This window comes from Penicillium robsamsonii (assembly GCF_028829455.1).
Source record: "Penicillium robsamsonii strain IBT 29466 chromosome Unknown utg000005l_segment0_segment0, whole genome shotgun sequence".
Lineage (NCBI taxonomy): Eukaryota > Fungi > Ascomycota > Eurotiomycetes > Eurotiales > Aspergillaceae > Penicillium > Penicillium robsamsonii.
In genome coordinates, this window is record NW_026643223.1 from 3,217,893 (window position 1) to 3,244,132 (window position 26,240).

General features: G+C 47.5%; 9 protein-coding genes across 9 annotated transcripts; 5 read left to right on the top strand and 4 right to left on the bottom strand.

The window, feature by feature from the left end:
* Positions 1 to 487: 487 nt before the first annotated feature.
* Positions 488 to 2,224, top strand: N7447_009243 (putative MFS transporter; the record flags this gene model as incomplete). Its single annotated transcript, XM_057233505.1, has 2 exons — positions 488 to 739; positions 800 to 2,224. 2 exons carry the CDS (start codon positions 488 to 490, stop codon positions 2,222 to 2,224), a joined length of 1,677 nt encoding a protein of 558 aa, XP_057083047.1.
* Positions 2,225 to 3,232: 1,008 nt separating this feature from the next.
* On the top strand, positions 3,233 to 4,158 carry N7447_009244 (putative GPI anchored glycoprotein; the record flags this gene model as incomplete). Its single annotated transcript, XM_057233506.1, has 3 exons — positions 3,233 to 3,349; positions 3,530 to 3,660; positions 3,714 to 4,158. The coding sequence occupies 3 exons, from the start codon at positions 3,233 to 3,235 to the stop codon at positions 4,156 to 4,158; spliced, it is 693 nt and encodes a 230-aa protein (XP_057083048.1).
* A 1,518-nt stretch (positions 4,159 to 5,676) lies between these two features.
* On the bottom strand, positions 5,677 to 6,594 carry N7447_009245 (uncharacterized protein; the record flags this gene model as incomplete). Its single annotated transcript, XM_057233507.1, has 1 exon — positions 5,677 to 6,594. One exon carries the CDS (start codon positions 6,592 to 6,594, stop codon positions 5,677 to 5,679), a length of 918 nt encoding a protein of 305 aa, XP_057083049.1.
* A 1,534-nt stretch (positions 6,595 to 8,128) lies between these two features.
* N7447_009246 (Short-chain dehydrogenase/reductase SDR) lies at positions 8,129 to 8,975 on the top strand (the record flags this gene model as incomplete). Its single annotated transcript, XM_057233508.1, has 3 exons — positions 8,129 to 8,162; positions 8,214 to 8,748; positions 8,804 to 8,975. 3 exons carry the CDS (start codon positions 8,129 to 8,131, stop codon positions 8,973 to 8,975), a joined length of 741 nt encoding a protein of 246 aa, XP_057083050.1.
* A 595-nt stretch (positions 8,976 to 9,570) lies between these two features.
* N7447_009247 (uncharacterized protein) lies at positions 9,571 to 10,823 on the top strand (the record flags this gene model as incomplete). Its single annotated transcript, XM_057233509.1, has 3 exons — positions 9,571 to 9,728; positions 9,788 to 10,019; positions 10,068 to 10,823. 3 exons carry the CDS (start codon positions 9,571 to 9,573, stop codon positions 10,821 to 10,823), a joined length of 1,146 nt encoding a protein of 381 aa, XP_057083051.1.
* A 3,454-nt stretch (positions 10,824 to 14,277) lies between these two features.
* N7447_009248 (uncharacterized protein) lies at positions 14,278 to 15,847 on the top strand (the record flags this gene model as incomplete). Its single annotated transcript, XM_057233510.1, has 4 exons — positions 14,278 to 14,773; positions 14,821 to 15,047; positions 15,097 to 15,353; positions 15,412 to 15,847. The coding sequence occupies 4 exons, from the start codon at positions 14,278 to 14,280 to the stop codon at positions 15,845 to 15,847; spliced, it is 1,416 nt and encodes a 471-aa protein (XP_057083052.1).
* A 2,703-nt stretch (positions 15,848 to 18,550) lies between these two features.
* On the bottom strand, positions 18,551 to 20,508 carry N7447_009249 (cytochrome P450; the record flags this gene model as incomplete). Its single annotated transcript, XM_057233511.1, has 5 exons — positions 18,551 to 18,728; positions 18,801 to 18,970; positions 19,032 to 19,308; positions 19,415 to 20,274; positions 20,458 to 20,508. 5 exons carry the CDS (start codon positions 20,506 to 20,508, stop codon positions 18,551 to 18,553), a joined length of 1,536 nt encoding a protein of 511 aa, XP_057083053.1.
* Positions 20,509 to 20,831: 323 nt separating this feature from the next.
* Positions 20,832 to 22,333, bottom strand: N7447_009250 (class I SAM-dependent methyltransferase; the record flags this gene model as incomplete). The annotated part of the gene is made up of 2 exons (XM_057233512.1): positions 20,832 to 21,071; positions 21,146 to 22,333. 2 exons carry the CDS (start codon positions 22,331 to 22,333, stop codon positions 20,832 to 20,834), a joined length of 1,428 nt encoding a protein of 475 aa, XP_057083054.1.
* Positions 22,334 to 23,986: 1,653 nt separating this feature from the next.
* On the bottom strand, positions 23,987 to 25,801 carry N7447_009251 (COP9 signalosome complex subunit 1; the record flags this gene model as incomplete). Its single annotated transcript, XM_057233513.1, has 5 exons — positions 23,987 to 24,985; positions 25,037 to 25,317; positions 25,371 to 25,415; positions 25,496 to 25,724; positions 25,745 to 25,801. The coding sequence occupies 5 exons, from the start codon at positions 25,799 to 25,801 to the stop codon at positions 23,987 to 23,989; spliced, it is 1,611 nt and encodes a 536-aa protein (XP_057083055.1).
* Positions 25,802 to 26,240: the final 439 nt, after the last annotated feature.

Consider the following 26,240-nt stretch of genomic DNA (forward strand, 5'->3'; position numbering starts at 1 on the left):
AGAAAGGACAAAAAAAGCGGGCGTCTCAAGGTAGCATTTGGCGGAGCAACGAAGTGAACGCCGTCTACTTGGGAGGAGTAAGTAGCTTGATCTGGACAGCTTTCCAGAATAACCTGTAGACGCCTCTCCGCATCTTACGTCAGCTAGCAGCACGTGCCCGCCACCCAGATCTATATCGGCCTACAATACATGGGGAGAGTCGATTTCACTGGTAAAGCATAATACTTATGAATCGTGCACAATCTACTATGCTTTCATTGAATTCAATCCGTTAGACCTACTTTAAACGCCAGCACATATCCGTCGATCTTCGGTGTTATCTGATCATCTCCGTCATGTGACGTCCCACATTGTCCGCCTTGGAGGAGCAACCATTGAGACACCGTCCAAATCATACTTTCTCCCCAATTTGCGAACGAAGGGATAGCATCATCTCTGAATCCTGCACTCATCCTTTCAATTTAAAAGCAATGAATCATATCCGGTGATGGCTTCACCACCGGCATTATTTACTGCCTCGCGCAGCCAAACATTAACCTATCTCTTGGCGGTGTGCCCCTTCTCCATCGCCTTCCTAGTCTACATCAATTCATCCATCTCCTTCGTGGTAACAGATTTAATTGGGCTCCAGCATGGAGAGGGAGATGCAGTGGGAACTCTGGGATTCGCGGATGAACTCCTTGCCCTGGTTGCCTGCCCACTTTGGGGAGTTCTCTCGGACCGAATCGGAGTCCGCCATGTAAGCTTTTTACTCGTTCATACCGGAGTAATAACATTCAATGATATTGACGTTAGATAGGTTTGTACTGCAGGCTATGCTATTGTAGCACTCGCACTAGTGGTTTTTGTGCAAGCCACAAACGTCTACCCCCAGCTTCTGTTGGGAAGGTTGCTTTTCAGTGTCGGTGGTTCAGCGGTCTCGACCATGGTCACTGCAGTTTTGCCGACTGTCACTGGCACGGCCTTTAATGCTCAGGCATATCGCGCATCTGTGTCTTCAGAGTTGACTATCACACCAGAGCGTGCCAGAAATGGTCATTCCATACACATTGGAGGTTCCAACACATCGCCGTCTGCGCGACTCTCCGGGTATGTTGGCATGTGCGCTGGCTGTGGTGCACTTTTGGCACTGGTTGTTTTCCTGCCGCTTGCAGCCCGATTTGAGAAGATGGGATTGTCGCCATCGCAGGCCATCCAGCGCAGCTATTATCTGGTTGCTGCTGTGTCACTTGTTATCAGCCTTGTATGCTTCATTGGCCTTCGTGATCTTCCCGGAGAAAAAGAGAAAGGTTGGAGTGTACTGTGGAAACAGTGTGATGACGATGAAGATGAAGACGACGATGATGTATTCATCCATGGCCCAAGATTGTCATACTGGAAGCAGTTGACAACTGCCCTTACACTGGGATTCCGAAACCGTAGCATTGGACTAGGCTACGCCGGAGGCTTCGTGGCCCGAGCCTCTTCTGTGGGGATTTCATTGTTTATTCCCCTCGCTGTTAATCACTACTATCGGACATCGGGCCTCTGCGACGAGGAACATGAACCAGTTCCTGGATCGGGATTAGGGGAGATTAAGAAAGCATGCCCGCGTGCATACATCGTCGCATCCATACTGACCGGGGTGTCCCAATTGGTGGCATTGATTGCGGCTCCAGCATTTGGGTACCTGACAGACAAATCACGACGATATAATTTCCCACTTCTTTTCGCGGCATTGGTGGGAATCATCGGTTACATTATATTTGCCATACTCCCAACCCCTTTATTCGAAAGACCCGATGGCAATCCGGGAGTGTTTGTTGTGATGGCTCTGCTTGGAACCAGCCAGATTGGTGCAATCGTCTGTAGCTTGGCAGTGCTGAGCAACGGTATCCTGCGAGTCAGCATCGACAATGAAACACTAAGAAAATTATATGAGGAGCGACGTGGCCGTGTGGACGAGAATGATGTAGAGCCTGACGAGGGTCAATCTCTTCTTGCCGGGTCTGTCAACCGGCGATTGGAGCATCTGTCCCACCTCAAGGGTTCCATTGCAGGCGTTTATTCACTATATGGTGGGGCAGGCATCTTGCTGTTGACCAAAGTGGGCGGACTACTCTTTGACATCCTATCATCGGGCACACCGTTTTATATCATGGCGGGTTTTAACGGCATGCTGCTTGTCATAGGGATTGTATGTGGGGCCCTTAACCACTTCGGATGCTCAGGAAGGACTCGGTGATCGAATTCAACTTATTAATTTTATGAGAAATTGAGGTTAGGATCTTATCGGATTGGCTGCGAATATCATTTCATTCTCAGCGTGGAAAACAAGAATCGGCATTTCTCGGCTAGCAACATTTGAAGGTACACGTTTACAGGTGAAAGTGGATAAAAACAAATTAAACTATTTGAAAGAAAAAAAAAGTTCGTAAGATTAATTCGTCATGTTGCGCTTTCAGGCACGGGCTCTTTCACCGGTAATTTGAACTCGTGGAGGCTAAGGCTGGGCAGGGGTCGGTGGCTGACCTGGGGAAATTACGGCGACAATAAGAGATAATGGCAACCACTCAATGTATGTTTTGAATAGTAAAAAGGCATACACTGTATATTCCGGAGCAGTTGAACTTTTTAATATCATCTTGAAAGATCAAGTGATCTCTATTCACCTGATCTTTCATCTCCGACTTAATGAAGAGCAACAAACAACCTTCCCAAACGGGGATTTGACCCAGGGGTCGGTTCGGCCCCTAGGCCCGGATCAGCCTAGTTCCACCAAAACTTTCCACTAAGGCGCTCCTCCTATTGTCCCCGCCAAGCTCGGACGGACTTGATGGCAAATGATGGCTAAATGCCCCCTTTTTCAGACCTTTGAACGCCCTCGAACCCCTGGGGCCCTGTTCCTGAACGTGTCTGCCGGGCAGATCCGCTTGGACCTCAATATGGGCCAATACCTGTGCCATAATTCGTCTTGGCGACTACCCACGGACAATAAAATGCCAAGTCAATACTCTGCGCGCCTAACCCCCAGGTCCCTCACTCTGACACTTCTTCTTCCTTTCACACCTTCAGGCTCAAGCAGTCCGTCATTCACTCTTTCGTCGTTCGACAGTCTTTCGTTAACTCCAGTCCTTCGTTTTGAGCACTTGTTGATTATACTCCAAGCACTGTGTACTCTGATTCTTTGTGCGATTCCAACTTGATCATCATCAATTATTCGATATAAACACCGGCCCAATATATTTCAAACATGCGTTTCTACACTATCGCTCTGTTGGCCGGCGCTACCGCCGTCGCCGCTAACAGCGCAACCCTCCTCCTGCCCGGGTTTGCGGGTCAGGATCTCCAGGCTAGCATTATGGAAACCGTACGTACCTGATCAAGTTGCGCGATCTGCGCGCTCTTTCGTCAAAGCGCTCTTTCGTCAAAGCGCTCTTTCGTCAAAGCGCTCTTTCGTCAAAGCGCTCTTTCGTCAAAGCGCTCTTTCGTCAAAGCGCTCTTTCGTACATGCACTTTTGTCCATGCACTTTTGACTAACCATCCACAGAATGGTGATGCGACTACCTACAAGATCACCTGCCCTAAGACCGCTGATGCCTGCGGTATCGTCGGCGACGGCATGACCGCAATCGCTGCCCCGACCTCTGTGCAGCTGAAGAACATCAACCTTCAGGGAACGTAAGTACCAACCCTGACTTTCCTCGCGCGAACCGCATTCTGATATCAAACAGCGTTGGAACTGTTTCCTGCAACGTTGCCGGCACCACTTATGCTTCCTGCCACGCTTCCGCTGGCACCGTCACCCCGTCGGGCACACTGGGCCCAGATGATCTGAACTGGATGCCCGTGACTATTTCCACCAAACACACCGCGACATCCACCACTACCACTAAGGCCCCCACCAGCACTACCACGACCCAGGTGACCACCACCACCAGCACCACTACCCCGGCCATCACCTCCACGTCGACCCTCGTCTCGACCCCCAAGAAGTCCTCTTCTCTCATTGCATCCGCTACTTCCTCCACCCCTCTGGCGGCCGCATCCACCAGCGCCGCTGCCGAAACCGGTGCCCCAGCCTCTTCCTCGACTCCCTTCAACGCCGCCGGCCAGCTGGCAGGCAGCATCTGGACCGTTGGTGGCGCCTTCATGGCTCTTGCCTGCGCTTTCGCGTAAGCCTGAGCGATCTAATACCTTTTTCTTGTGCGGCTTTTTGGTTGTGGGATGAGCTTCGTGCTTGTCGATTTATTAATTTCAGGGGTTTTTGACGTTGCTTCTTATGGATGTACTCATGTATCCCTCATATGTGTGTCCATCTATTATCATTTAATGATTTGATACCTTTCTCCACGACAGACTACGATCTAGCGTCTATTTTACACTTGTATCTTCAGCCAGTGAATATACCTTTTTTTTCACCACTTTAGCTTTTGAGTGTTTCTTTGTCTCTTTCACGCCCCAGACTGGGAACAACCCTGTAGATTGTACCCACTCCTGAAAGATATCCACATGCGCCTCTTTGTCTCATTTCTGGGTATGCATTGGGGTACTCCACCGAGCACGGTCCCTGGCTTTTACTGGAGTATGCCACCAAATGCAAGATAAATATTCTCTATGTTGTATAGGGTGCGAGTTACAACATACATACGCAACGACGTGTCAAACCAAGGTCATCTTACAAGGCTCGAACTTTCATTGAGAATAGTGTGGTCAAAATTCCGAGGCGCACGAGTTAGGGCTAATATACTCCGTACTGCGTACTGCAAAGCGGTTTGACTATGTACACATATCTTGCTACCTCAAAGTTACAAGACGTTCGTACTCTTCTAGACTTTTATTTTGACTCTTTATTTTGCTACACTATGTAGGCTAGATTGGTTTAATATAATTCCGATTTGGTATAAAAACAACGACGTCGACATATAATGTTTGGACAAAACTAGTTTTGAAGTACCTTTTGTATGCGCATGCCAAAGAAAAGATACCTTGGATCAAGTACTTGCTTTATGCAAGCTTCAAGAGAGTAATTCAGCCAAATGCAGCTGATCGCCTCGCCTCGTACGGCCCCCAGAAGTAAATTACTAAGCATGCCGGCTCCCGGGACCGGTTCGCTCGGGTCGGGGGATCTGTCTCGGGGGCCGTCCAAACTTCCACGCACCTCGACATCCACCCATTTGTCCTTGCTGATTCTGGGCAGCACCGGCTAACGCCGGCCTTTCCGAATACCCCTGCAGTGGCAACGGGCATCTCGAACCGGGGAGAAATGGTCACCTAGATTCGGTGTGGAAGAGCTGTGGCTGCACGAGTCCAAAACTAAGCTTAGGAGGCTTCCTCCATGGTTACTCGGCGATGCAAACTCTTTGCCAGGAGAGTATTCAATGTTGCCCTCCAACCTACGCACTCTTGCACTATATTCCTGACGCAACTTCTTCCTTGACAATCGCTTTACCACCCAATGATGAACGATAAGCCAAGCTTAGGTACATGGAAACGAGCATCTACTCTGAAAGATGTTGCTCCTCGACCCGATCCTCCACCGATTACAATTTCCTCTCCTTTGGATAAAAGTAGAATATATAGGGATATTAGAGCATGCGATGAGCATCAGCAAGTAGATGCGAACAAATAAGAGGAACAGCATTGAGAATTTGCTACAAAAGGCTTACATAGAACAAATATGCCTAACTCTAAGCATCAGGAGTACCAACGAATAGAACCATTCTCAGTGACATCTCCTCTGCCTGTGCCTGTGAATTCAACCATAGCGTTCCCACTCACCCTTGCAGAACCACTCCCATTGACATAAACGTGGGTATTTCCGCTGGCCCAGACCGTACAATCGCCGTAGGCGACCGTATTTCCATCGCCAGAGACGAAGACATGACCGGGGCCATGAATCATGACCGAACTCGCGCCATTTGGCCCCTGGTAAACCCCGTAAACTCTGGGAGGGTTGTTCACGCTGACATCCCATTCTTGCTGGGGCTCCAACATCGTAGGACGTTTCTCCTTCTCCTTCCTAACTTTCTTCATGGACTCTTTGGGCTTCTTCTCCCTTTTCTCCTTCTCATACTTCTTCGTGGGCTCTTTAGACACCGTGGAGTGTTGCTTCACAACAGCAACCGATGGGTAGATCAGCGCCAACGTCTCCTTGTCGCTTTCAGAGAGCACAATATTCTGAGGGACATCCATCAGCCCGCTCTGCGTGTCTCCCCTCGCGATAGCGTAGTGCATAATCGACTTTCGATCGTATGCCCTCTCCCACCTGGTGTTGATGGCGCTCTGCGTATCATCGTTGTAGTTGTAGCGCACCGTATCTAATTCCCATTGATTCCTGTCCATAAGCTGGTTATAGTTCCACTTGGCCTTGCAATGCGGGTGCTTGTGCTCGTGTATCAGACCCAACGCATGTCCGAACTCGTGGAGCACGTCGGATTGCACCTTCTGCTGAGCCGCGTCCTGCGTGTGCAATCTAGGATGCATATTGAGCCACATGGTGGGCTGGTCTGGGTAGGCCTCAGCTTGACGTCCGATATAGGATTTGGACTGGTCTGTGAATTGAATACGAATGTCGGAAGGGCTTGTGTCCCGGAACTTGAAGCGGAGGCGCATGGGGATGGAATTATAATGCGTTCTGACCAAGGATTTGACTGTATTCTGTTCATATTCGCCCCCGTTTAGGAAACACACATTGAGAATAAGTTTGTTAGGTGGCCAGAACCCGGCCGCTGGTCCCGCGCCCATCTCTTAGCTGGTTGGGGGTTATCGTCGCGTTCACGACGGATAGTGACTCCTGTTGAAAGGGCGAGCTGGATGGGCCAGCTAGATTTTCTTTTTCGGTGATAGAAGGCAAAAATCAATATATGCTGGGCTGCGCACAAGAGAAATCGGACTCGAAGGGTTGATGCGTTGACGCCTGAATCGCGGGCACCAAAACGCCTGACAGGAGAGGGACGTCTCGACTCACAAAATAAGAATATATCAGACTATGCTAAAAGCGTAAGGACTAGCATGCGTTCAGAATGAATGAGGCCAAAGGGAATCAATTCAGGAGGGAAATATGAAGAATCATGTGGGATCCGAGAGGGCATGTTGAAATACCCCTCATGTCAGCCTGTTGAATACAGCGATACTTGGTGCTTACAACCCCAGATCGCAAGTTGTCCCAAGCTTACACACAAATAAGGAAATGCGGTCTCGAATGTGACCAATCGGTTGTTAGTGGTTGAGTAAACAGCCCCATATTCACACAGTATTGATCGTTAGTGAACTCGTGAAGACCGCTCATCGAGTCCGGGGTAATGGACTTTCAATGTTTCAATGAGCCTCAATTTGCTCTGTTGAGCAGAATCAGATCGGAGAACATGAAAGTAACATAGAGAACCTTCCGTTCGCTCGCTGGAGGCGATGCTTCTTCCCATGGCCGAGGCACGATATTTAGCTTACCATCAGAGCCGCCGAAACCGTACATAATAAACAATCTGCCTTGTTAGTCGCTTTTTTATTCATGTCGGAGCACTGCCACAGTTCGACACCCAGTCGCCAATCACCAACGTTGCAGCCAAGAACAGTATTATTAAGCCGGTGGCATGCATCTAGTCAGGTAGCTACCATACGAGGATTATATTTATTGCGAAATTCAGGCGTTGGCTCACATGTAGGCCAAAGGCTATATAAAAGCAACCGTTTTCCCTTTAGTGGCATAGATACGATAAATTCGTGATTAAAGATGAAAGTGTCGGAGAAGACTATCTAGAAGTCCTTTTATATCTATCATATCTATCTCCCTTTCACTCATGATAGGCGCCTCGAGTTTTCATCTAGTGCTCTAGCTTCTTTTCCATAGTTATATCGCTTTTTGTCACTCCCTAGACTTTATTCAGAAATTGGGCGACGCCATGTTAAAGCGGTGGACCCCGGAAACAACACGGCTTTACAACAAAAAGCCACGCACAGTAACCTTTTCACCATCGCCTTGACTTACGTATGACCAAGCATTGCTAATAGCTAGGTAACGCTAGGATAATGTGGAGATTGTACGAAGCATTATTAATACATAAGCGGGGTACTAAAAGGGTAGGTGGTTTTTCAGAATTATTTGTACCAATTTTCTAAAGAGTCATCCATCTATACATATACGCACATCATGTCTACGATCTTGATTTCCGGCGCCAACAAAGGTAACCCAATGTATATTTGACCCCTCGCTCAATTTAAATTAACAATTCCAGGAATCGGCCTTGCGCTGGTTAGCAAGTACCTAGCTCGCGATAATGTGACTGTGATCGCCGCTGTTCGCAACCCAAGCTCATCGGAGTCAAGTCTCTCCAACCTTCCCACAGGGGCGGGTAGTCGGCTAATTATTGTCAAAATCGACGCCAGCTCCGACATCGACGCCAAAGCGGCAGTGGAATCATTATTAAGCCAAGGCGTGTCGATATTAGACATCGTCATCGCTAATGCGGGAGTCTTCGACCGAGCCGCTTTCACTACCGTTGCCGAGTCTAGCATTGCCCAGATCCAATCCCATCTAGACATCAACACTCTTGGACCTATACGTCTATTCCAGGCTACCCTCCCTCTCCTTCAGAAGTCATCATCTGCTCGCTTTGTCCTAATAAGTACTCTAATGGCAACGATTGGAGATATGAAGGATGCTCCGTGGACTATTGCGCCGTACGGCGCTAGTAAGGCTGCGGCGAACTTCTTTGTCCGGAAAATTAACTTTGAGAACGATGGGATCTCCACTTTGGCTGTTAACCCTGGGTATGGAGGTCTTTATTCTAGTTGTCTTGACGTGTTGACTAATATCTCCCTATAGGTCGGTCAAGACGGAGTCTGGAAATGACGCTTGTCGAACGTTAGGCTTCGACGGCGCTTTCGTAGAGATTGAGGACAGTGTTAGCGCAATCGTCAACAAAATCGATGGGTTGACCAAGGAGAACGGTGCCGGTGAGTTTTGGAGCATCGATGAATCCACTGTTGCCTGGTAAACACCGGCGAGGGACCAGAAAAGGGGAAATCCTTATAACACAGTCAGCATGACCACCATGAGGTTGGTCCCAATTAGATGTATTCTAAAACTAGTTACTCTGACAGTCATATCCTCAAAGGATAATATAATTGAATTTAAAGACATTGAGATCTCGAATAATTTGGAACCCGAGCCAAAAAGGCAAACATTTAGATTGGGCAAGTTTATAAGACTTAATGTACGCTACCAGTCCCTAAAATCCTGCCTTCGGGGGTGTCAGATCCTCTAGAATATATATGTATATATGTAGGTCCTTGCATGGGCCTGACCTGCCTGAAGCCCACTCACTACAAAAATCGTGTTTTTGACTCCAATATTTTCTGTAAACACAGGAAAGGGTTCTTAAATCACAATTTCAAAAGTTCGAGCTATATTTGATTGATCTGTGCCTGAGATACCTATCGGTGGCGAGTTATTATATCGGGTTTGTGAATCAAGAGTGACATCATGCCCAAGGGCCCTCTCACTCATCTCCCGGGCGACCTAGCTGTGGCAATCTCACTTCTTACGTCTCTGGCTTCAAATCGGTAAAATAGAGTTATCTTGTTAACGTCATGGAAACTGCAACTTATGAAGCCATCGTTGTGGGTGCTGGGCCCGGCGGACTAGCCACGCTTGCAACACTGCTGGATGCTGGAGTCAGAAACATATTATGGGTGGATAGGACTTTTGGAGGCGGGAGATTGAATGGGCTATACCGGGAAATATCATCGTGAGTAAAATGTCGATTGCTCTGTGCAAAGGCTGCCCAGAACTAAGCAATCAACACAGTAACACCAAAATTGGTATTTACCTAGACGCAATCTACGCTTCCCCTCACTGCCGTTCAATCATTGAATCTAGCTCCGCGCCCAATGCAATCACACAACTAGAGTCTATGGACAGAGAATCGACTTGTCAGCTCAGTTTGGCCGGTGATATGATTTGCATGCTAAGGGATAGGCTGCTCCAATTCCCCAAAGTTGAAAAGAAAGTAAGCAAAGTGGAACAGATGTTTCTCGATGTGAGTTCTTCCACTCAACCATAAAGTCTTGACTAACAGAATTCGCAGGATGGAATCTGGACAGTCTTAATGGCTGGTGCGAAGGTCAAAGCCAAACGTGTGTTTCTCTGCACCGGTTCTCATCCAAAGTCCGCATCGTTACATCATCCAATCAACCCCGATCTAATTGTACTAGATGTGGATGAATGCATGCGTCGCTCGAAGCTGCCATCGTTGCTTCCAGAGGACTCTAAATCGGTTGTGGGAGTCGTAGGCAACTCCCACTCTGGCATTTTATGCTGCTGGAACTTGTACGAGATCTCCAAATCTAATAAACGCGATTTGAAGGTCTTCAACTTCTGCAGGCGGCCTATTACGTACGCCAAATACACCAATGACGGCATAGTCTTTGATAATTCTGGACTTAAAGGCAAGACGGCAGAATGGGCAAAGAATGTCATGGAGAAGAATCTGGATCATACCAGACTCGAAGAGATTGATTTGAGCAAGGATGAAGACTCGGTCTATCGAGAATATCTCCCCAAATGTACCCACATCGTCTACGCAATTGGCTATGAACGGTCATCACTGCCGAAAATATACGTAAACGGCCAGAGAAAAGAAATGGAGGTTGAATTTGACATGTATTCCTCTGGGTTTCACTTTCGAGACGGAGGTGGGAGAGCGTTTGGACTTTACGGTAATGGCATTGCCTTCCCCCAGCTGGTTACAGACCCCGAAGGGCACATAGAAAAGGCGGTGGGTGTTGCGAAGTTTTTCAGCTTTGCGGAGAGGGTGAAGGAAAACTGGCTCCATGTCCGGTAATAGCTGTGGATAGATGGGACTGAACTACTGAATGTCATATTTGAGTAGTATAAGTTCTATATATCAAACCCGTGAAAGTATCGGGTCAAGTTATAGCTTACCAGGCACCGGCCTCCAGAGCCCGAGACCAGAATCGTGTTTCCTATACCATAATATGTGTAGATGACTATCTACCTGCTTTCAGTCCTCAACGAATATCTCAATCGCAGCACTTTTCACAATATTCATCCAGCCACCACCGCCAGGCAAAGCCAAAACCACATCTCCAACAGTCAACCTGCACACAAATTCCCCCTGATCATCTGTATTAATCAGACAAATATACTAGGAAAATCAATTAGCGCGATGACGCTTTTAAAATCTTCGCTTACCCCTGTATTAGGTAAATGCGGTTTTTGAGCTGCCACCTCGCACGCCTTCCATTCTATCTGCATGTGCTCGCCCGGCTCTAGGCGCACGTCCCTATAGGATTCCTTGATGCAGGATGTTGCGTCGGCCAAGAGCTCTGATACTTGGTTCAGTGAAGTGAGTAACCTGCCGTCCTTTAGGTTTACTTATAAAACGCTAGAATAGAAGCGATCAATCCTCGGAGGACGAAATTACCTAGAACAGCTTGACTAGAGATAAGCGGTTCCTTGCTCAGTCTTCACAAGCTTATAGCCTTGATCGACAGGAGCCAGAAAGCAAGACTTACTCTGCAGCAAATTGATGCTATTGTCGACGCAGTCAGTTGAAATATCAGCGCGGAATCCATTTTATTAATTTCGATAACGAATTTCGATCACCTGGTTAAGGTGAATGACATGTCCATGTTGTTATTTAAATAAGACCAAGGCCTCACTGACACGAATATACAATATCTGGCGTGAAGAATTCTCCCATATTACTCTGCGTGCACCATCTGCATTGACAGTGCTCTCTCTAACTGACCCGAAGAGCAAGATAAGGCACTAACTTGCGCTTTCCAGGTATATTACCCCCCTCTCCCTGCCATCCACTCAATCTTATCGGTCGGTATGCTACGAAGCCAAAACATGTCGCTATGACGCCCCAAATGGAAAACAACTTTACGTCTGCCTAAGAGACATTTAAGGAATGAATACTAATAATAAGCTTTATAGCGTCTCGTGTATAAAAAGCTATATCGACTTGATAACCCCCATTTCAAATGCTAGCTTATAGCCACAGACAATCTCCGACCCTATACATCCCAACGATTTCTCTATGGCGGCGGTATCGAAGATGCGGGTCTTTTTCACCTTAAGACTCCTGGTCTTAATAAATTAGAAGGGAATATCGAGGACGATCACAACGTTGAGTTTTGTATGTCAAACGAGGACAAAAAAGTATCTGGGCATGGCTATATTATTGGACGGGTTCAACTGGGTAGATTATATTGGTCTCCAGCCCTACACCGACGAGCTTTATAAGTGGATTGTTTACACCAAGGTGGAGTATGCGCCCTAGGGTCCGCGGATGTTACTTCGGTACTTGCTCATGGGAAAAATGGGATTTTAGGTAGTGTTAGTTAGATTATGCAAGAAATTTCGGGCTTTGAGGTTTGTAAATTTTCCATACATATCCTATTTATGCGTATCGGATATTGGATTCAGGTTTGAATATTTCAGTTTAGCGCTACCAATCACTATTCGTACCGTGCGTGGTTGTATATACTCCCCGGCTCCTCTGTTCCATCTAATAGCTCGGAATTGCTTTTTCGCCTTCCTTCACCCTACATCTTGTAGGTGAGGTATTCTTTCATTAAGCTCGACCAGTTTGCATATTTATTTAGGGGACCTACTCAACATTTAACATCAAAGTCGAAGCATTGCAGATTGATCAAGCTGATCTCAACACCAAACGCATGCTAGATCTGACGGCTGTTAGCCAAGAGAATGGCCCAATTCTATTATATACGGACACTGTTCAGCGAATTCTTCGGGATATGCGAGTCAAACAGCAGATTCGTGAAGCAGGTTTTGACTATGCTGGGTTTAAGAGGAGAATATTTGATTCTGGACTCACTCTAGGGCAACTTGAGCCATTAAAGCAAACGCCTGTACACTCTAGAAAGCTTCATGCCACTAGAAGAAAAAAACAAAAACATACAACAGTGAGGATTCGCTGGTGGTCACCCACCCAACTACTAACTCACCGGCGTGTGGCTTAAGTACGGCTGAGCGGACGGGAAGCCCTGTTTTCCACACCCTGTGGTCGTATGTGATTGGGTATGGGTAAAGGTGAGAGACACCTTTAAGGCATGTTACCTATCAAGCCTTTTAAAGCCGATGATCTAACGATTAATCATACGCCCGCGGGATTTATTGGTACTTACCAAAATATACTAGTTATAATTAGAATGCCTCACTCTTCTCACCCTTGCTCGCCAAGTTAGTTAGCCAGCAATAATTATCATTAGAATCTACCTTAAACTAAGCACATACGACCATAGGGTGTGGAAAACAGGGCTTCCCGTCCGCTCAGCCGTACTTAAGCCACATATTCTGCACAGTCAATACTCAATTTGGCCCTAGCACCTAAGCGGCACTCCAGGGTGAGTACGGGTGATATGGGTGAGAAGTCTTGAGACTAGGGTGAGAGAGGTGAGAACGGGGTGACAATTCTCACCCTTAAGGTGATAAGGGCCAACTCATTCCAAGCCTATGCCGGCCCCAAGAAAAATATATAATACAACCTCTAAGGCTCTTTTCTCACTCTGTCATGATATTATTTTGAATTTCTTTACCACTCACAATATGTTCTCCGAACAGAATATCCCGAAATCACTCCAGGAGCGTCTCGCACGTGCCATATCACGTGACTTCACATGTGAATATCAAGACGAACAGGAAAAAGAGGGTAATACTATCTGCCACCCTGAGCTAGCGCCTGCTACGCTAGAGAAATACGATTATGTAGTTAGCAACATTATAGTCTACTACTAGACTATAATAATTGTTCTGCTTAATTGCTCACAACTTCTTTAGTGATTTCCTGTCTTCGAATTGTCGAAAAGTGAGGTCCTATTAGGTGCGAACCGGGCTCATAACTGTCGGATTATACCGTATTGTAATATATAGGGGTCCAATCAATGGTAGTCAACTCTCTGTATTTCTAAGTTGGGACTTCTGCCAATTTATGCGTCCGCTTATTTAATATAAATTACATGGGAATGCAGGACAAACTGTTTCTCCGGTATGCCGGTTCGTATACTCCAACAAATAGGCATGGCATTAGGCGGTTAGGCCATACATTGCGCTTAGGTAAGTCCTTTCCACAATTGGCTTAGTACATTCCCCATCCACCAACCATAATTCTCCTATCTCTTTTCCCTTTGCTCCACCACCCGCTTTTCCCTCAATTTCCGTCCCTATCATCGTCCTATCAACGAATCAGCATCAACGAATCAGCGGTTTCACTGACCATGTCAGATTTACTTTCTGGGGCCCCCGTCATGGAGACCGCGGCGGATGTAATTCAGCGGCCCGTCCCTCCCCTCACCCAGATTAATGGTACGCGCTATGTCTCCAACTCATCTGAGGTTATCTCGTTACGGTTTTTCCATGAATGGCAGAGCTTTGACCAGGATGTTCTCGAAGCATCTTATTCTTTAGATCTTAGCCATCCTGTGCCTTACACGGATGATGTGTCAGAAAGCTACGTCGTTGGAAGCGAACTTGGTTTGACCGGAAGGTTCTGCAAGAATGTCTGTGACCCAGTTTCGAAAGTATTTGCCAATACTTGCCTCTCCCACTTGAAGTTTGGTGATTATCAGTCCTCTGCAGGGCCAACGGACACGAGTCAAGTGCCTGATATCACAATGTTCAACACAACGGGACCACCTCGCCCAGCGGCTGTCGGAGAACTTAAGTCTTTCTGGACAGTTGAACTTGAGGACTATTCCATTCGCGAAGGCTATCAACGGTTAATCGGCGTCCAGCATCACTTTGGTAAGTCCACTTGAACCTTATTTACGATCCTGTTAACGGTTCCTCAGCCCAACTCGTCAAGTACATGCGGTCGAGTAAGCTTAAGTTTGGATTTTTGTCGACATACGAGTGGACGGTCTTCATCCGCAGAACGGCTCCTTACCACTTTGACATGTCGTTACCGATTGCAAGAGATGCATCGAACCCCAGTCTCCGGCAATGCTTCTTGGCGCTAGGTGTAGTGGCTTCCAAAAATTGGAAATTTATTGAACCCCCTGACTTCAACATCGCCCAGGTGAGTTTTCCAATCATAGAAGCGGCAATCTCCTAACATCAGACCCTAGCTTCGCGTTCCGACAGGTCCTTCACTCCAAGTGTCCATCCGTCCATCCGCTTTCCGGAACCAAATCGGTACCAAGGAGGAGATATCGGACATGCTTGGCTCGTCATCAATCCTTTACGGGGCTGATGACGGTATTGCAACGACGTTCGTAAATTGCAAGAGAATTATCCAGCAATCCTCCGCCAAGGCGATTTATGAAGTCACATGGGATGGAAAACCAGCCATCGCGAAATGCTGGTCACCGTCTGGAGTCGAACGGTCTGTTGTTGTGTCCTTGTAGCATAGTGTCTCAATCGCTAATCCTTTTGTTCTGTAGGTTTGCTGACGAAGCGAGGACGTATGAGAATATCCATGCGCAACGTCCAGCTGGTTTCGATTTTTTCCCCTCACTACTAAGCATCGGCAAGATCTGTTGCTCTTCGATCCGTCCCCAGGGTTATATCATTGTGATGACAAAGGTTGATGGGGAACGGCTCGATAAACAATGGCACCTACTTTCTGGAAGCATCAAGGAGCGCATACGTTTAGAGATTTACAAGGCTATCAAGGTCCTCAGGCGAGCTTCAACCATTGTTATCGACTCCGGGATGCATAATGTCTTGTATGATCCGGAAACTAATGCTGTAACAATGGTGGATTTTGAGTTGATGCAAGCATGTGAGGCGGACACCATGAGTCCTGACGAACCAGAGATGTTTTCCATATTCGGGCATCGCCCTCCGCGCTTACAGGTTCATCACGAGGGTGGTTAGACGCCAATAATCGACAATCACACTCCGGAGTTATCGCAAGCCAATGGCTGCCATGAAGTTTGATTCGCGATAAAACTTCCTGCTATGCTCGAAGCATCTTTATTTGCCGCGCTTGGATTTACTGGTCGGAGTGGGTCTAACGAGGATTTGTTATTGCTGAAAGAAATGTTGCTACGCTTTTCAAATGTTCTGTATGTCTTATATCCGTAGTCGACTTCATAGCTTCACGAGAAATGTCCAATAGGCGCTCTCACTCGTCGTTTCCTCAAATACAGTCTATCTCGTATAATTATTGACTAGCTATATGACACCAAAGCATCTAGACTTATATTATTTGCGGTCGTCTCGAGCCTCAGGTAATCATGCTCAAAGCTCATCGGACATACCTCGGCATAATAGTAAACGGATACAACTCGAGTTCCCTGATGGTTGAATTCAGGCTAAATGCACTCCGTTTATCCGTGCTTTAGACGCATCCCTATTCCATATACTTGGTTACTTGGATTCGTCACGGATTCACCAACAATATCTCTTTCTTTATCCTAAGGCTATCCACCAATACACAGTGTCCAGTCACCGGACAGTGAAAATATCCGGCGCACTTAAGATAGGAGATAGTTGATAATAAGTTTCTACTTGGCGAGGAATATAAGACTATTGAGTGTATTCCGAATATACTGGTGTTGTTTCAATCAAATTGAATGAATCATGTTCAGGTGTAAAGGGAATATTGACAGGGTACGATCGTATTATTAACATCTGACCAATGCTGAATGTTTGCGACTATCTGTATACCTTCGCACTCCTGCTTGTTAGAAATAGGTGTACTGCCTCCACTATATGTGAAATCGTCTAGCGCATGCTGTGGAATACAAGAAAGACTGTCGTTGTAACGTGCTAAGGATTTGCGTAGCATGAACGTGGGTTTCTTACCCATCTCTTGGAGCCGCTTGAACAGGAGCAAAGGTTGCTCATTGAACCGAACATCCTGTACTTCATCCCCGCAAGCGACAGAGAGTGTTTATTGTCGCCAATCAGCGACAATATTGTATCTTTCGAGCATCGCTGGTATGAATTCGTGGTACGAGTCTTTCACAGGCCTTCCCAACAACTTACACATCTTATCGCGAGACCTGCTGGTATTTAACAGGTATCAGAAAAAGCGGTCGGGTCAAAGTGGATGCTGAAGTACTCGAGGTCAAATACTTATGTTACACCACTGTAGTATCTTGTCTCCCTCTACTCCACACTCCGTACTGCGTACTAAGTCCGGCGATTTCCCCTCCCTTTTACTTAATTGACCCCGTGGAGCGATGGACTTAACTAGACTCGCTACCTCTATCTCTGAGGCAGTGGAGCTCCTCAACAACCAGTCAATTAACACCCAGCAGCGAGCGGAGCTGTTGCAGGCCTGTGAGAGGCTATATGTAATTGTTGATCAGCCGAACTCCAGACTAGAGAAACCTACTATCGCAGTAAGTCCATCTCTGGTGCGATGATTATGAGCATTTAATGTATTGACGCCGAGTAGATAACCCCAATTATAGCCGCCCGTGTCACTATTGATATCGGAATATTTGAATTTGTCCACAATTCCTTAAAAGAAGAATTTACGAGCGAACGTTACAATCCAATGAGTGCCGATTGCCGCTCAGCTAGGAGGATCAGTGCTGCGGTCGGGTGACGGCCAGTGATTCCCACTCAGCTTATCACCCTGTCTAAAGCGCACTCACACCTATCACCCCAAATCTTAACTCACCACACTATCCTTTTGACTATATAGATTCTTTTTGAATAAGAACAAATACATACGACCATAGGGTGTGGAAAACAGGGCTTCCCGTCCGCTCAGCCGTACTTAAGCCACACGCCGGTGAGTTAGTAGTTGGGTGGGTGACCACCAGCGAATCCTCACTGTTGTATGTTTTTGTTTTTTTGTCACTCTGCATAAGCAGTAAGTAGGTAGAATGAGCGGGTTAGTTTGGGGTGAGAAGTCAAGTCTAGAGACCCGGGTGATACCGGCGAGCTCATTATTCAACCTATATGCTTATTTAGGTGCGGGAACTAAAGATAGCGTGCAAGTAATGATTGTAAAAGTACGTTTTGAGCCTTGTGGGTATTCTTCGTACGAGTTAGCCCGAAGGTCCGCGATCTTAGCGTTTTGATGTACTGGTAGGATGTTTCAGACCTAAGAACACCCAGGGAAGACCGTAGTAGACCACTCAAGTTGCGCCTAATATTTGTCCATATACGCATCAATCTCTAGCCTCGGTTTACATGGTGCCAGCAAGATTTGAGTATTCGAGTTTGATATTCTTCCAACACAATGAAACTAAAACGACATGTCATTCTGCAATTATAAAGTGACGGAGCCCACATCTAATCAGAACGAAAGTCTCAAATGGAAAAAAAGTGAGAAAAAAACAAGCTACCTCCACTAAAAAATTTTAGATCCGAGTCCAGCCGCCGTCGCAAGTCATAAGAACGCAAAAAAAAAGACTGAACCAATCCAATAAACGAGAAAAAAGAGATAGCCATCGCAAAAAAAAAAAGAAAAAAGTCGACTCGGAGGAAAAGTCAAGAAAGTCATAAACCTCATAAACCCCACGCAAAGCCTACGGCCCGAACCCAGATGCATGTCATCCTCATCCACGAACCTCAAACCCTAGCATCCCATAATCGTGAGAACAGAGTCATAGGCCACTAAGTACTCGATACATCCGTATTGGGAAATCGGTCTTTCAGCGAGACCATGAGAGCTGGCTTATCCCAAAGGAAAAATACTTTCTGGTCTACCCAGTTGGTGCTCTCTGGGCGTAGGGTTAGATCGAAGTGGAAGAGGAGTTTGCAGAGGATGAGGCAGATTTCGCAGTTTGCCAGACTAAGAGGGGAGAATGTGTTAGCATTAATGAAAGTGCAATGTGGATAAAGGGGGAAATGGCAAGGAACGCACTGTTTTCCGATGCAGACGCGTGGACCAAGACTAAATGGCTGCAGGACATCTTTCTTATCGTTGTCAAAGACTGGGTCAGATCCCAGCCAGCGCTCTGGCAGGAACTTATCCGGGAAGGCAAAGTTGGATTCCGAATGGTAGGAGGCGTAATGGTGACATGCCACAGTTGTCTGGTCACGATTAGTATGTAGGTTACAAATGTGAAATTTTGAAGTAAAAGGCATAACGTACATCCCCAGGAACAAAATGCCCGTTCACGAGGGCTCCGCCTTGCGGTACAATGCGCGAGAGACTCGTCACAAAGGGCGGGTACATGCGCAGCGACTCCTCGATGACAGCATTCAGGTACTTTAGATCTTCCACGGTGCGAAAGGTCATGTCACTGTCCTGTTTGAAAGTTGAGCGGATCTCGGTGACGAGTTTGTTCATAACGTGTGGGGTTGAACACAGGTAGAATAGACAGCCAGATAGTAGGGTTGCGGATGTCTCGCTACCTGCCACGATTAAACTATTATTTATTAGCATTAACACGAGATATAGCAGTTCCTCGGAAAAGTAAAACATAAGAAGCAAACTAAAGGGGAGAGCATTTGAAAATAACGAAAACCGCTCACATAAATCCATTAGAATGAATCTCAGCCCGAGACATAATACGCTCGCTCTCGCGATACTGCCCCTTCTCTTCACTAAGCCCATGCTGGATAATAGCAGACATAAAGTCTGGACGGGACATATTCGACTCCAAGCGTCGGTCGACTTTCTGCGAAGCCAGATCAAAGTGTTCCTGACCAACGCGCTTCATTTCTCGCGGAATAAAGAGGTCCAGAACACTCTTAAGCAAGGGGAACTCATTTGCAGCTCCAAGATAGGCAAGAGCCTTCATGGAGTTGAAGATCAACTTGATCCATGGGTGAAGCTGGCTGTCCTTCAGACAGTCAAAGGACTCGCCGAACATCAGGTCACTGGTGATATCAAAAGTGGTAAAATTCATCCAACTTTTGATATCAACTATAGAAGTCCCATGGCGGATTTCAGACCGTAGTTTGGTAATCAATGTATCAACATAGCCTGTGATAAGACCTTCTTGCTCTCTTAAAGCCTTCTCGGAGAAGGCATGGGCTAGCAGCCGTCTTTGCCTTGCATGAGTTTGATTATCAATCGCACAGAGTATATGATCAACCCCATTCACCGGGGCGATATAGTGGTTCCTATTTTTGGGAAAGCAACCGCCAGGTCTGGCGCCGTAGATGTCTCGGTAGGCCTGTGCTGTGCTGAAGGCCAGCTCATCGGGAGTAATCCGCAGGACGGGACCGTACTTCTTGTGCAGGTCCAGAATGTCCAGGTGATTATAGCCACGGATGACGGAGAGATTGTACGGAATGCGAGACATTGCCCATAGCTTTGGACCGGGGAAGTGACGCAAGGGTGACCAACAAAAGGCGTAAATGACGCTGTAGGTGACCCAGAGTAGGAACTATCGATCGTATCCTAGTTAGCGCAAGCTTCTCTACAAACTAGTCTGAGGGAAAGGACTAGTTCAATTGCATTGCTCAGAGATGCTGTGTTTCCCCGGGGAGATATTTTGGAGATGACTGGCTCTGCTGTAGGGTTTCCTGCATGGAACAAGTGATTGGAGGTACAGGGTAATGCAACTTACTAAACCTCCTGCAGCCGCACCCCAAAAGCTACCTGAGGTTGCCCCAGACATGGTGAGATTGGAAGTTAAAGAGGTCCACAGGGCCATGCACGTCCCTAAAGCCATATTTGATCCGGGGTCATTTGGTTTTCCAGACGAAAGTTTTGGTGAATGTTTCTTTTCAGTGATTGGACACTCAACCGAAACCAAGAGAAATGAAGCTAGTGTTGCACCAGTTCAATGCGGTTAGTGGCAGATGCAGGAAGAGGAGGGGAATCGGGGGCCAGGCGGAAGGGAGAACGGATACTCCGTACATCATTCCCGCATTTCCATATCAAATCTACCTATCTTTTTACTCCGAACATCCTCGGATCCTAGTCATATTATGAATTTGACTAGGAATGAGACGGCTTCCGACCGTAAACGACATGCAGCTTGCAGTACGTATGCACGGCTGGATTTTTGATATCTCTGCGGACCCCCGCCAAGAAAACCTGAGTATCGTTATTCGACCACCCCAACACACGAGTGAAAAGAGCTAGCGAGTAGGATTCAACTGCCATGAGAAGGGAGCATTGGTTGTACCGACCAATTTCCTTTTGCACGGGATCCCTAGCCCAAACACTCGATGGAACCTGGAGCACCACAGTCAGTCATGACGAAAGAAGCAAACAAAAAGTAAGACCGGGGAAAGCGGGCAGGGTCGCACCTTGTACACCTCATCTCGAACATCTTCAAAACCCGCCTCAACCAGCCGCTGCCAGTGGCCTTCGGCAATATTCATAGGTCGGTGAAACGCCTCACTGGCCTGAGTCAGTCGTTCAAGAAACTCACACAAAGCCGGCGCAAGACACATCGAATCATCGTCCGATTTGAGCATGACTTCGAACTCCTGTAACTCAATCCACCCACCGGGACGCAGGTGCTCGTAGCTCTGGCGCATCAGCCGCGGCCAGTCGGCGATCGCACCGCCCAGATCCCGGGCATGGATGAAATCAAAGGGCTGGCTTGGACTGTACAGCCATGGTGATTCGGCATCGTCCACCACGAAGTGAAGATTGGGTGGGACCCATGATGGCTGGATAGGACTTAAATCGGTGCCTGTTACCTCGGTACTAGGGAAGCTTTCTGCGAAATCGATGGCCCAGATTCCGGTGCCAGTGCCGATGTCGAGAACGCGCGGGATATGGTTGTCCAGTGGAGCTCGGAAGAGTCGGCCATTTAGCACGAGGTTCCTGACGTGGTGGAGGAGATCTTGTCGATCCTGTTCTGGTTCGTCATTGGGGAGGACGTAGTGGCCTTGGCGGTATGAGTGATAACGTCTTCCATTTTCGTAAGCGTAGTTTCTCACATCCGATAGCAAAGAGGCCGTATAGCTAGAGATGTTGTCTGGCTGTCCATCACCGAAGACTGAGTCTGAATCACCGGCTGTTGATCCTACAGATGATGTATCACCATCATCATGGGTATCTGGCGATAAAAAGTCCGCAGGTAGAGATGGCATTGGTGGGATAAGGTCAGAGCTGTCATGACCCACTTCGGGGACGGATACAATTGCTGAGTCCAGTGGAGCTGGTGGCAAAGAATGCGGCGTTGACGGATCCCGCGTTGAAGTGGAGGGTTCAATTTCGGCGAACGGCCTACTTAGCCCAGGTACCGATGGGTTTAGGCCCTTGTCATAACTGTTCTCAAAACTTTCCTCTGGAATTGGGGACAGCACAGGCGATGGGAGAATCCTCTCTTCGAGCTGACTGGTATCAGCTTCAAGCGCAGAGTCCAACAATGGGAATTCAGGTATATCCGGCAATCCAGACGTATGAATGATAGGCCCTGGAATCGAAGAAGCGGACGACAAGCGCCTGGTGAACCCTGAAGCATCTTCCATTGCCGACTCCATTTGATCGAAAGTCCGTTTTAACGGAATACAAGAAACAGGCACTGACCCAGTCCCCGGGATTGGAATCTCCGACGTCAGTTTCGTGGAATTTGGCACGTAGTCTGACCGCGTAGACAAGACTTACGAAGAATCAGGATTCCCTGTCGAGGCTTGGTATGTGTGAGAGGACAAAAGATCGGTACCCAGGTCGGTTCTCGTGTTGCATCGCCGGTTGTCCAAGCACACGGGGTAAATACAGAGGAGGTCAATCATGTTGGAAAAGGCAGCCGTAGGGCGCCAGCCTATACAGTAAGTGATATGTGATGACAGTGAGCAATGGACTACTTAGGAAGGTACTGGGAAAAGGAAAGACTAAATAAGAGCAAGTTGGTTTAAGCAAAGCACTTGACATCTGGAAAAGTCTCCTTTCCCCTAGGTATCACAAGAAATATCAAAAAGGGAAAAAGGGCCGGAGTGTATGGCTAATTCTAATATCTACCGCAGGAGCTTGCGACGTACAATCGGGCTTTCTGTCAGTAGAAAATGAGGAATTCCATGGATTTTTGCCTCTGATAAACAAAAGGTATTTATATTACTATATTCTGCATCTCGCCGCAGCTTGGTGCTCTACCACAGGGGAAGCACATGTCTAGTACTTTGAGACTCGTAAATGCAAGTGCAGTCATCAAAGAGCACGCCCCCAGTAATGAGCCTTGATGAATTCGGGGTCTGCACGCTACCGAGCATGAAGAGGCGGTGCAAAGGTCGTAGGGAAGTTTGGAATCGGCACTGTATATTGTGGTACATTCATTCAGCAATCCAGCCATGCCTAGATGACTGTTAGATGTCAATTGGCATATTTAAGCTGTGGGAGCGTGCACACAACCTGGTGATGGTGCTTGCTTCGCTCGTGAGGGATTCGTCTCCATTGTCTTTCCATATACTCAGCAAAACTAGATCTCATGTCCTTGGGTACATTGAGGGATATTTTGTAGATAGAAAGAGAAAACAAGTTGTCAACATGGATGGCAGGCTATGAGATATTGCCGTGAAAGAGCGGAGTTGGACATTTTCGCATACTCGGTTGGATGGGGCTTCTATCCAAGCCGGAATGCTTGCTGTTTCACCCAAGATCGGTGAACTCATTCAAGGTAGAAAAGGCGGTAATACGATTTTCCCTTGGGGGAGATTATGCATGCAGGAGGCCGAACCCTACATATAAGTAATCCTGTTGATCTTTAAATATTTTGTCCGAATCTATTTACCTCTATGGACGACATTCATTGGGATGTCTTCTAGTTAAGTGCTCTATCTATTGCTCACTCGGAGCGTGGTACTGGCCAGGTCGTGTTGCACGGACTACTAGCCAGATTGGATCGGCAGGATTGATATCCTGTCGTGGGTCGGACAAGGTGAGAATAATATGTGTTCAGCTACCCGGTGACCCTTCTAAAAACAGCTGTGTGATGTTTCATGTTGTTTAAAGGTTTACTATTATCGGAATAAGGTAATCTACGTGCAGGAAGGCCTCACTGAGAGTTGAATTTGATTTCTGTAAGCCATACAGTATCTGCATTGCAGTTGCAATCGCAGCTGGGGCATCGGGGTATTATCTCATTCATCATCATTCATGCGCCCGGGTCGCCTAGAGTCGAGGGGTACTGTCTCCATCAATTAATCCATACCCGAGCCTCGACCAAACCGTCCACCCTTTCCTGGTCCAGATCCTTCTCCCTTTTCGGGCTTGACCTCCAGTCCGGCTTCGAGGACAGCGGCATGCAGAATCCGCCAGTGGGCCTCCTCGTTGAATTCACGTAGGCTCTCCAGAGTTGTACGCTGCACCTCTGCTCGCAGGTCGATCTGGTTCGACACTAGCAATCCCTTCTCGAGGTCGATGCGAGCGTTCAACACACCGTCCTGAATGAGGCCGACTAGCTCTTGCACAAATGGCGAGGAAATATCCGTGGGACGCGCCTCGCCGCCAACGACTGCAGGGGCAAAAATCTTCGCCATGGGGTCGAGTGTGATACGGCTGAAAGGAATCATGTACTGCTCGATGGATTTGGTGCGGATGCGTTTATACAAGTGGGGGATGTGACGCTGAAGGTGAATGTCGAGTAGGTAGTCAGGGCGATAAGCTTCGAGAATGTCAAGGCATTGGCGGAACTTGAAGTTGCAGAAGAAAGCGATGGCGCGGCGGATATGAGGCTCAAGCTCGAGGAAGTTGCGGAAAGTCTGGCTCTCAAGCACGTTTTTCTGCAGCTCATCGCGGTTCATAGAGGCGAGAGCACAGAGACCACCGTAGACGGCGACATCGTTGGGGGTGATGACTTCATTGTAGTTATCACCCAGGTCCGGCGGGATCGACAAGAAAGAGTTTGCTGCTTCGAGGTATGAGCTCTGGTGCAACTGTGACAGAGCCGAAGCGGCTGTGATTTTAGAGAGGTTTTTGGCTGCGTCATCTGGCTTTGACTGAGAGTTGCGCAGTCGGTGCACGTTTGACTGCACAGACAGCCAGTCACCGCGTTCGATGGCGACATTAACCATCTTGAAGAGCATGGAAGTGATGTGGTTGGGAGTGGTGCAGTAGTCTCTCATGCGAGAGTAAGCCTTAGAGGCAGCAGGCAGGTCACCGGTCTCGTAAAGATGGTTGCCCAAATCCTCATGACCCATCTATAGAGGTCAGTGTCACGCATCTTCAATCCGTATATTTTCACTCCTTACCCGAATGCTTTCTTTAATCAAATTATTTTTGTATCCCCGTAGCTCATGTTCCAATCGCTCAGTCTGAGTCTGTACGTATCGATTGGTTTCCTGGACCCAGGCGGCGTCAAGCGAAGCGTCAGGGTCGTTCGGGGCTACTTCCGCCAACGCGCGGACCGCCCTCTCATATCTCGAAACATCTTTGCTCCTTTTAGCTTCGGCGATGGCTGCCTTGAGGGCGTCGGTCGAGAGCAATGGGGAGCATGTGCCGATGAGGTAAAGACGGTCGTAACGGGTGCGCCCTAGCTATGGATTAGGATAAGAAGTCTCCCTAGAGACAAGAAAGATCTCTCACCAGTGTAGTTTGCAATATAGGTATCAAGGTCGAACTTGGGGGGCTCTGCCAAAATTAAGCGTGTCAGCGTTATCTGGGCACAGCGACATGATCGCGGAGATAGCCCCGCATAGAGGTCAACATACCTTCCACTTTCACCGGTACCCTTGCTCGGGGAGTAGCAGCAGCTGTAGTAGCTTCCAGAGCTGCAGTATCCATATCTGCCCGAGACAGACCAGAGGCATCTGAAAGCGTGGTATCCATCTTGCCGAACTGTTCAGACAATGTGTTGCGGGCAGAAGTGGCACTGGCAAAGTATCTTGAGGGACTAGAGCTTGGTTGACAGGTTAGATTTGTAGCAAAGAATGGCAGTAGCTAATTTGAACGCTAAAAACAATATGCTGTTTAAAGCAGAGAGTATGAAGGTGGGTGACAGTCACCAGGTTGATCATTGTGATGGGTGATGTATTATCCGGCAGATCCAGACCGCCTAATACACCGCCATTCACAAGTCCTTTGATGAATACGATAGTCAGAGGAAGATCTACATACAGGAAAATAAAACAAACAGAATGCGATTTCTGAGGTCACCTTAAGCTTTTGGCATGAGATATCTTCTTGTAAAGTCGAAAAAGAACCAATAAACCCTAGGAAGACCTAGCAATCTGGAACTGCCCCTTAAATCACAACAGTATATGTCCATAGGGCAGTTTAACTGCTTCGTATGGCTACTCAGTAAGTCTTTTGGTCATAAGGAAGCACGTAATGCAAATATCGAGCCATTGGAGACTCGTGGATTTGGATATTGATCAAGGTGCCTGAGGCACTGAAGATCGTCGGCCGAAGCCCGTGGACCTGGACTACCTCGGAACTTGAGTAATCAGGAAATTG